At 34.8% G+C, this 10,847-nt stretch overlaps 1 protein-coding gene and 1 long non-coding RNA gene across 5 annotated transcripts in view; one reads left to right on the top strand and one right to left on the bottom strand.

The window, feature by feature from the left end:
- Positions 1,031 to 1,977, bottom strand: LOC107628149. Its single transcript, XR_001617616.2, has 2 exons — positions 1,695 to 1,977; positions 1,031 to 1,220 (listed from the first exon to the last, which is right to left on the bottom strand). It is a non-coding gene; the product is annotated as an uncharacterized LOC107628149 (long non-coding RNA).
- The window catches only part of LOC107624741, a 39,917-nt gene continuing 32,970 nt past the window's right edge, over positions 3,901 to 10,847 (top strand). Inside the window, exons 1-9 of one of the 4 annotated variants that reach the window (XM_016327187.2) lie at positions 3,903 to 4,278; positions 4,394 to 4,458; positions 4,596 to 4,694; positions 4,824 to 4,871; positions 5,027 to 5,096; positions 5,183 to 5,254; positions 5,603 to 5,655; positions 5,707 to 5,782; positions 6,117 to 6,500. In XM_016327187.2, the coding sequence (XP_016182673.1) occupies positions 4,078 to 4,278; positions 4,394 to 4,458; positions 4,596 to 4,694; positions 4,824 to 4,871; positions 5,027 to 5,096; positions 5,183 to 5,254; positions 5,603 to 5,655; positions 5,707 to 5,782; positions 6,117 to 6,263 (831 nt within the window). In that variant the 5' untranslated portion in view covers positions 3,903 to 4,077 and the 3' untranslated portion in view covers positions 6,264 to 6,500. Of the gene's footprint in view, positions 4,279 to 4,393; positions 4,459 to 4,595; positions 4,695 to 4,823; positions 4,872 to 5,026; positions 5,097 to 5,182; positions 5,255 to 5,602; positions 5,783 to 6,116; positions 6,501 to 10,847 lie in introns of those variants that run through there. The other 3 variants (XM_021115313.1, XM_021115315.1, XM_021115314.1) reach the window with 3 other exon arrangements.

Below are 10,847 nucleotides of genomic sequence, written 5' to 3'. Positions count from 1 at the left end.
ATGGCAATTGTATTGTGTTTTGCAGAATTAGAGGCGATCAACAACAATTCATTTGCATAAAGGAATTGAAGGTAACAAATTGTACATGGCTTGGTACAATGTTTCATATATCATTGAAAGACTAATGTAACGTGCTTAAGTATATACTTTCTATACTATCAAGCATCATGGAAGATCTTCACCTTATTATTGCACAGAGTTGATAAAGGGGAGTTCAAGCCACTCCCTTATGAGCCATATAGTAGAGGTCTGGCAGAGGCCGATGAATTACTGCAAAAAGCGGGTTATGTTCAAACACTCGTTATTATAAAGAGACTTCCTACATTATAGATTTTTCAATTGCTTATATAACATCTATCTATTAATATATAATAAGAGAGTAGTAGTAGATTTATTGTTCGACAAGTGTATGGGCTAATTGCTCAACAAATATCCAGTCTAAATACATGACAAGTGTCCAGCTTTGATATCAAAGAGTTCATATCAAATTCATTGAGCAGGAATTTTTAATAAAAAAAATTTTGAATTTCAAATTTATCGTTTAAATATCTCTTTTGCCCTCATTTTGCTTCTTTCAATCTTTCTTGATTCAATTTTTAGCTCATAGGTCACAACCGAATAGGAGAATCGAAACGTGTTCTTCAAATTTGACTCATTAGTTGACTCGGTCCTTCTCACTTTCACTCACTTGTGATGTCTTCGAACTCCGATTTTGTGTGTACGATCGAGTTGGTGCTGGGTGTGTCGCTTGGATTCTTTTATGGGTTCTTGGTATATATATGAAGGAGTAGGTGGCGTTGGCAAGGGAAAGATAGTTTTCTTAAAAAATTTATTAATAAAGTTTGATCAACTAATGTACACCAGTTAAACGCAAGCAAAATTATAACCACACAATTATAAGGACTCATAACACTGAACCAAAGGTTAGACAGATAAACACAGTGGATACAATCTTGTTCTTAATGCATAATATAATTTTCTTTTACAATGAAACTAGAAGCACTAATAATGGATACGTTAAGATGCTCAATAAAAACACTAATAGAAATAATGTATTTATATTAATTAACACAAGGTCTCTCCATTATTTAGATACAAATGGTACCAATAAAATTAAAAAATAAGCATATCAATACAGAAACATGTCCGCGAATGGCATTATTGATTGAATTAGGTGAGAAATTTGCCATGGCTTAAGAAGCTGATCCGAATCCAAAATTCTGAAATCCAAAATACAAATTACATACAACAAAATCCAAAATCCAGAATCCAACATTCAGAATGATTGATTCATATAATTCAGAATTCAAATCAAGAATACAGAATGATCAATTCATATAATTAACACTTTATGATTCTTCCCTCTTTAATGTACAACAAAGAAAAACTAAAATCAACAAAAAATTAGCAAACTCCATAATAAAACTAAAATCAGCAAATTCCACACAGTAAAATCAGCAAACTTCACAGCAAAATTATGAACAAAATTAACTCAACAAACTTCACAGTAAAACTAAAATTAGCGAACTCCACAGTGAAATCAACAAACTCCATAAAAAATTATGAACAAAATTAACTCGGCAAACTAATTAACTAATATCACCGTAAATTATGAACAAAATTAACTATTATCAGAGGGAGCTCAAACATGGGAGAAAGGAGACACGACGGCAAAGAGGAAGGGGAGTGCTTACCGGCGGCGAAGAAGAATGGGAGTGCTTACCGGCAGCGAAGAGGAAGGGAAGTGACGGCGGCAAAAAGGGAGAAAGGTGACACCGGCGAATACAGAGAGAGAGCTCGAACAGAAGAGAGAAGATGCGTTGGCTGTGGGGCCTGCAGGGCTGTGGTGGCTGCGGGGGTTGCAGGATCCGGGGCTGGGGGACTACGCCACTAGGGTTCTTTTCTTTGTTGAGTTTCTTCATTCTTTGAGTTTTTAGAGATGAGAGGAGATGAGTGGAACTGGGGCTTGGGGGAACTGGGTCAGTAGCCATTTAGGTTTTTTTTTAAAGGGGTCAAAACGGCGCCGTTTTAGAAGGGTCACCAAACCAGAAAACCTCTAAAAAACTGGTCGGTTCAATCGGTTTATTGGTTAACCGCCGATTCGACCAATTTTTTAATTAATTTTTTGTTAAATGGTTTTAGAATCGACCGAACCACTCTGATGACCGATTTTCAATTAACCTGGTTGAACAGACCGATTCGGTTCGATTTTTAGAACTATGCAATTTTCAATTCAGTTTAAGAATACTACCTCCCTTTTTTCTCCTCTTAACTCCTGTGACTTCTGAAATTAAGTGCTGGCCAAATTTTTTAGATACTTTATGCTTTGGTCATCATTCATTATAGAATAAATGACCATTTGTATCCATAAAAGATGAAAACGCTGACATATGTATCCATATTAAATCGAAACTAAACTTGTACCCACGCAAGATGCCCTCTATGTGACAAAAGTACCCTACGTGGCACTCCAACCCTCTAAAGACAGGGTACTTTTGTCATACGGAGAACATTTTGCGTGGGTACAAGTTTAGTTTCGATCTAATGTGGGTACATATGTCAGCGTTTTCATCTTTTATGGGTATAAATGGTCATTTATTCTTCATTATAAGTATCCAAACTTGATTGTTACCTAAATTCATAATAGCTGTTGTTTTATCTTACAGGTAAGGCTTTGCTAGCAAATTAAGAACCACACACAAAACGATAGCAATTTCCTCTTTTACTTCTACCCCCTAACTGGGATTCTGTTTTATATCAAACACTTTATTTAATATAAGAAAAATATTTTACTGTCGAAATAAATTACTAGAACACTAAAATATGATGCTACCTATGTGACAATTGTTTTTGAAAGATATTAGGTAGTCCATGCAGCACCATTCATATGTTATAAAAAAGGAAGAGTCATAAAGAGAGGTAAAGAAACTCATTTATCTTTTGAAAAACAACTAATCACCTAGCAGAAAAATAATATTGTGCTCGGTGCACAATTCCAAGTAGGAACTTTAGATATTCTATATCCAGGAAGCTCTGAATAAAGATCAATAGCAAAACTGAAAGACCTAAAAGGAGGTCCAATTTGTTTCCAATGCATAATAATATTTCAAAATTTTGAATGTCAAAGCAAAATACCCAGTCGTAAAGTGTAGTTAGAGAAAATGGCTGCATATAACAAGAAAATCAAATCTACATTATATATGCATGTCACTATAAATGCATACTTAAGACAGGCAGAACAAAATAAATAGCCGAAGAATAATTCACATAAATATTGATGTATTTTGTTTATAATTTGCAGACCAAGAGGTTGAATTAACTAAATTACGTTCAATTTAATCGAAATAGGAGTTGATCACATTAATAATAATTTATACATGATAATTTAGACAACTTTAAAAGGTATAATTGCAATAGTTAATTTCATTCGATAACTAAATACTATATTTTTTTAATACTATAATAAGTAATTTTGTAACACACAGGTGATAAATTAAAAATTATTGTATTCTGCCAGCAGACTAGACTAAGCTAAACGAATTAGTATTTAATTTATGGGACTATAAAATAAATGTGGCGAAAAAAAAAAAAAAAGATCACTGTATTAGAGAGTGAAGCTGACCCCGTCTACTCTACATATCTGACCGTTTTACACTTTTACCCCTCAATATCACACTCCGCCATAATCATCCAAATTCTCTCCCCCAAAAGTTCCTAACCCCTTTCCTATTTCATCGCCATCATCTTCATACTGAATACTGATACAGTGAAACTACCTTCTTGTCCGTTTGTGAATGTGTAGTTTTTCGTTCACTCTCTCCCGACAAAACGCATCGTTTTGACATCATCTCTTTCGTCATTCAAGCCTCATTCGTAATTTGCTCCTTTTCGGTTCTTCTTCTTTAACACTACTATTTTTCTTTTTCTTTTTACTTTTTCGAGTTTGACACTGAATATTCAAACTACGCAGATTCGGATTCTGCTTCATTTCACATCAAAGATTGTAACTTCACCGCCAAGACTGAACATTTCTCTGGTTGGAAACTTTCTAGGGTTCTTGCCGCCAAAAGAGTCAACATGAGAGCCAAATTGGTTGTGTTCCCAATACGAGGGAGAAACTGGTGCTTCAGCAGAGCCATTGATCATTCTCTTAAGAATTCAGCTACTTCTTCCTCTCATTCTCCTCCAACGTTCAAAGAACTGTGGAAGGGCATTAATGTTGCTGATAAACCCTTTAATGCCAAAGCTGAGCTTCTTGCTGATTACTGTGGCAACAAGGTGCCTTTTTGTTGTTTCGATCATTGTATTAACTTCTGTTTCTTGGGTTGTCACATTCTTGTGTGTACTGTTTTCTTAACCAATTGCTTTATTTGGTTGTGGTTGCGGTTAATAGATGAATAAAGCTTGGATTGGTTTGGAAAAAGCACCGGATGGGTCTATCAAGAAGAAGATTCATGGGTTAGTTTGTTACATTGTTGGTTTTGAATGCTTTTTTATTCATGGGTCTATCTAGAAGAAGAAGGTGATTTTTAGTCTTTTAAAAGTGTTGATTACGCTATGCATAATATGCTCGAATGTGATTTGAGTTGTTGCAGGTGGGGGTCATGGCTTTTGTCACAGGTTAAGCCCTCAGAGATATTCTTGAAATCTATATCGAATGAAGTCACTAGCATCGAAGTCATTTACCCTTCAAGGTTGGTGCCGCAGCCTTGTTTTGATGCATACTTGCTTGGTTTTGGAATAGTTTAGTAGTTTACTACTCTTAATAGTAGATTCGCCTTCGATATATGTTTATTATGGGGTTAATATGTTTATTATTGCAGTCTGAATGCACAACTTGTTCGCCGAAGATTAAGACATATTGCTATGAGGTAATTCTCCCTCACACAGCTGTTCCCAAAAAAAAAAAGCAGCAAAAGTTGATGGTGTTGCAACAATAATTTAATCTAGAATCTGTTAGTGTAGCTTCCAATTTAATTCTCTATTTAAATCTTCATTGTCATATGAACTATTGTCTCATCTACAGGGGAACAATTATCCACCGGAAATACTTATATGCTACAGTTTCATTGATTCCATTTTCCTCTGCACTGATGGTATGTATGTGCTCGGTGGACTTGTGTTTGCTCTTTAATATCTATCTTGGCTTCAATTGATGGCCATTCTTAATTGTACATTGTAGGTTTTACCTTTGCCTAATTTCGCATTCTTCTGGGTTTCATTTCGGGCTTATTCTCATTGGAGAGCCCTTCAGGTTTGTACTACTATTAGATTTGCAATGCACTTGCAGTTTATTATTCTCCCGCTAATAATTTATGGTAATCTGTCTGTTTTGCTGCCACAATCAGAGATGTCTCTACTGCTCATGTTTGTCTTGGCTCTCTACTTTCATAAGATAGTGCAATGTTTTATTGTCATGCGGCGGCATGCGCAATCAGTGGATTCATTTATGCCTAGTATGTTTTGGAAGGGGCATCATTTGAAAATTGCTTGGTTCTTTATAGATGTTCACTTTCAATTAGGCCAATGGATAGTAGATCCTTAGTATTTTTGTATAATGTTTGGAGCTTCGCTTCTGACTTGTTTTTTGTTACCTTCTTAGGGAAGTGAGAAGCTATTCCAACTCGCCTCGGATAGCAGCAAGATGTCTAACACATCGACTCATAAGAAGGACACTGAGCATAAGAACAGCAAGATGTCTAACACATCGACTCATAAGAAGGAAACTGAGCATAAGGACTCAACCAATAAAACCAATAATAGTTCAGATGAACCACACTTGGTAAGTGTCTCATGCGATCTGATCTATAGCATCAAGTAAGACATTGTCAAGTGTAATTGATTTAACAATTTGCAAAATATGTTATTATATTTAGAATGCATGCTTCATAGTTTTGTAAGCTAGAACTATTTTTTAAAGCCTTTGATACATTGGATGTGCAAGAGTGAAAGCATATTATTGTTTTGCTTAATGAATCATATACTTTAGTTCTCAACTAATATCATATCATATCCCCTCCTCTCTCCCACCCCCAAAAAAAAAGTGTGTAATACTATTTTATGTGCTAACATTCATTTTGTACTCTGTTTTTTCTTTTAATAATCATATGACTTAGGAATTGCTGCCATCGGAAGAACTTAATGATCTTGTTGAACTTGAAGATGGGAAAGACGGCCTGAGTCAACAAGCCATCACAAAAATTTGCAAGATATATGATTTGAACACCATAGATGTTCTAAAATACAAGAAGTCTACTTTTTGATCATCACAATTTTGTAATGCAACATGCTATTTTTTTCACCAATTAATTCATTCAAATTTTTAGGTGTAATTACATGAATTTTTGTAAGTAGGATTTTACAGAGACACTAGGGGTGTGCATGGGACGGGTGAAACCGGGTTTGATGTGACCCAGACCCGACCCGAAATATATACCGGGTCTATTTATTAGACCCGAACATAGCCCTAGACCCGATAAAATCTATACACTTTTGGGCTACGATTATACCGGGTAAAAACCGGATGAAAACCGGTCGTTAACATTACATTACCTTGATACTTTCTTATAAGCTACTAGCTAGCATGTGAAAATATTCAAATTTCCAAGATTTCAATCATTATTTAACATGGTAAATTCACTTAGAAAAATATAACAAGAACCAACTCTTCTCTAAAATTAAAACATAACCATAATTAATACTAATATTGTCTAATAACACCAAAATAAATTAATATAAATAACATAATATTATGCATTAGTTTAAAATCTTATGCATTTTAAACATAAAACATTAACTTATAGTCTTATAATAACTAATAACACAAAATATTAAGGTTTACAATACTTAAATTTCACATAAGAATAACCATCATTTATCACTAATAACACAAAATATTAATTGTGTATGATGACCAGGCCACCGGGCCGACTTCGAGTGACCCGAGCAATGGTTCGGACCCGATCCGAAATAATGACCGGGTTTATTTTTGAGACCTTTATTCGGTCCTAGATCCAGTAAAATCACACCAAAATAGTCTCTAAAGTGTTTGGGGCCAGGTCGGATCTTCGGACCGGATCGGGCCATGCATACCATAAGAGACACTAAATGGTTCAGAGTTTTGAGTACATATTACTCGTGAGTCGTGAATAACTTCGTCTTCGGTTGTGTAATTTCAATTGTATGAATGAGACTTTGAGTTTTGGTCGTGTGTTCTAGTTCCAATTTCTCCCCTTACTATCTTTGATAAATAAAATAACATATAATAACAAATGAGGGGGTTTTAAATAGTGTCATTGTTGTTGTGATAAGAACGAACAACGTGGATGTCCATTCCCATACAAAACTCACTTTTTCAAAGAAGGAATGTCATTAAATGCATGTTGAAATTAAGCTCCCAATATGTGTATAAATAGAGGCCTTTGCCTCCGAGAGAAAAGTAAGCAAATAATAATAAAATCACTTCTCTCTTTATGTTACAATCAAATACTCTTTTCTTTATATTTCTTCTACAATTCTTTCTCTTCTTTTATTTTATAAGTATTTTAAATTCTATTTTCTATTACTCTTTACATATAATATTAATAGCAATATTAATCATCTTTATTATATTGAGATTGTAACAATAAACAAATGCGATTCTCTCTCTCTTTATTTTTAATACTTCTTTCTATCTTTGTATATATATACACATTACAACATATAATATTATTATATATATAAATTATTATTGAGCTAATTATTTTAATACTAGAGTCTTCTATTTATACATCTCTATTATATATATCTTTTATTTCACAACACGTTATCAGCACGAGACTCTGATCAAATTTTGAGGAAGACTCAGGTAACAAATTTTCATTATGTCGAAGCTCTCTCATCTTGAATTCAATGCTCTTGATATATCTGGAAACAATTATTTATCATGGATACTAGATGCTGAAATCCATCTTGATTCAATGGATCTTGGAGATACCATTAAGGCTGAAAATAATGCATCCCAGAAGGATAAAGCTAAAGCCATGATTTTTCTCCGTCGTCATCTTGACGAAGGATTGAAAAATGAATATCTTACATTAAAAGATCCTGCAAATCTTTGGAAAGATCTTGAAGAAAGGTATAATCATCAGAAAATGGTGATACTTCCTCAGGCCCGATATGAATAGATGCATTTGCGTTTACAAGATTTTAAATCTATAAATGAATATAATTCTGCAATGTTTCGAATCACCTCACGAATGAAATTGTGTGGGAAAAAAATAACTGATCATGATATGTTGGAGAAAACTTTCTCAACCTTCCATGCCTCGAATGTGCTCCTACAGCAGCAGTATCGAGAGAAAGGGTTTAAGAAATATTCTGAGTTAATTTCTTGCCTTCTTGTTGCCGAACGCAACGATGAGTTGTTATTGAAAAATCATGAAGCGCGCCCAGCTGGCGCCGCCCCATTTCCTGAAGTAAATGCGGCAAATCATTACCCCAGAAGAGGTAAATGGCAAGCTTTTAATAACAAGAAAAATTATGGAAGGAAAAATAATTATGTTCAAAAGAGAGGATCTCACCAGAAGTGGGACAAAGAAAAGAATATCGGGCAGAATAAATCAACCGAGGAGAAGTGTTTCCGCTGTGGTGGAAAAGGCCATTGGTCACGTACCTGTCGTACCCCAAGGCACCTAGTCGATCTTTACCAGGCATCTTTGAAAAAGAACGACAAAGGAAAGGAAACAAATTTTGTTTCAAATGATGCTGAGAACTCCACCACTCATTATGATGTATCTGATTTCTTTGAGGACCCTGAAGGAAATATTGGCCATTTGATCAATGATGGAATAGTTTAATATGTTGTTTTTGAAGAGAATGGCAAGGATATGTAATGAAGATGTATGCCTTGCAGATAGTGCAAGTTCGCACACTATTCTCAAAAGTGATATATATTTTACCCATCTTGTGCCAAAAGAGGAATATGTTAATACTATTATTGGCTCAGGCAATGTGATTGAAGGCTCCGGAAGAGCTATAATTTTGTTTCCTAGAGGAACAAAATTTATAATAAATAATGCACTATTATCTACCAAGTCTTTGAGGAACTTGTTGAGTTTCAAAGATATTCGCCGAAATGGATATCATGTTGAGACGATGAATGAGGAAAATCATGAGTATTTATGTATCACAACTCATGATTCAAATAAGAAAGTTATATTAGAAAAATTACCTTCACTTTCATCTGGGTTGTATTATACCAAGATTAGTGCAATTGGATCACATGCCACTGTAAACCAGAAGTTTATTAGCCCAAATGAATTCATAACTTGGCACGACCGATTGGGTCATCCGGGAACAACCATGATGAGAAGAATTATTGAAAACTCTCATGGACATTCACTAAAGAACCAGAAGATTCTTAAAACTAGTGAATTTTGTTGTGCTGCATGTTCTCAAGGAAAGTTAATTTCAAGGCCATCACCAGTAAAGATTGGATTTGAGTCTCCTAAATTCCTGGAAAGGATTCAAGGTGATATATGTGGACCTATTCATCCACCATGTGGATCTTTTAGATATTTTATGGTCCTGATAGACGCATCTTCGAAATGGTCACATGTGTGCTTATTATCTTCTCGCAACCTGGCGTTTGCGAGATTACTGGCTCAAATTATTCGATTAAAAGCATAATTTCCAGAAAATCCAATTAAAGCAATTCGTCTTGATAATGCTGGTGAATTTACTTCCCAAGCTTTTGATGCTTATTGTATGGCTAATGGAATAAGTGTTGAACATCTACCTGTCTGATCCACATAAAGGGAGGTCTCAAACAGGATACCTATTCACATATGGTGGTACAGCTATATCATGGAGGTCCACGAAACAGACGATAGCAGCAACCTCCTCTAATCATGCTGAAATACTGGCGATTCATGAAGCTAGTCGCGAGTGTTTTTGGCTGAGGAGTCTGATTCAATATATTCTATAATCATGTGGACTAATTGATCATAAGATAGCTCCAACTGTCCTGTTTGAAGATAATACAGCATGCATTGCTCAACTTAAGGGTGGATACATCAAAGGTGATAGAACAAAGCATATTTCTCCCAAATTCTTCTTCACTCATGACCTTCAAAATCAAGGGACAGTTGATGTCCAACAGATCCGTTCAAGTGACAATCTGGCAGATTTATTCACGAAGTCACTCCCAAAATCCTCCTTTGAAAGATTGGTACATGAGATTGGGATGCGCCGATTTCGAGACATCAACTGATGTCGACAAGAGGGGGAGACTGTACTCTTTTTCCCTTGGTCAGTTTTTTTTTCCCATTGGGTTTTTCTTGACAAGGTTTTTAATGAGGCAGTCCCCATCACAAAGGATATTGTACTCTTTTTCCTTCACTAAGGTTTTTCCCACAGGGTTTTCCTTTAGTAAGGTTTTAATGAGGCAATAATCCTAAATGGGCATCCAAGGGGGAGTGTTGTGATAAGAACGAACAACGTGGATGTCCATTCCCATGCAAAACTCACTTTTTCAAAGAAGGAATGTCATTAAATGCATGTTGAAATTAAGCTCCCAATATGTGTATAAATAGAGGCCTTTGCCTCCGAGAGAAAAGTAAGCAAATAATAATAAAATCACTTCTCTCTTTATGTTACAATCAAATACTCTTTTCTTTATATTTCTTCTACAATTCTTTCTCTTCTTTTATTTTATAAGTATTTTAAATTCTATTTTCTATTACTCTTTACATATAATATTAATAGCAATATTAACCATCTTTATTATATTGAGATTGCAACAATAAACAGATGCGATTCTCTCTCTCTTTATTTTTAATACTTCTTTCTATCTTTGTATATATATA

Source organism: Arachis ipaensis, chromosome B02, assembly GCF_000816755.2.
Source record: "Arachis ipaensis cultivar K30076 chromosome B02, Araip1.1, whole genome shotgun sequence".
NCBI lineage: Eukaryota > Viridiplantae > Streptophyta > Magnoliopsida > Fabales > Fabaceae > Arachis > Arachis ipaensis.
The sequence above is the reverse complement of the archived record's forward strand: the minus strand, read 5'-3'. Positions and strand labels throughout refer to the sequence as shown.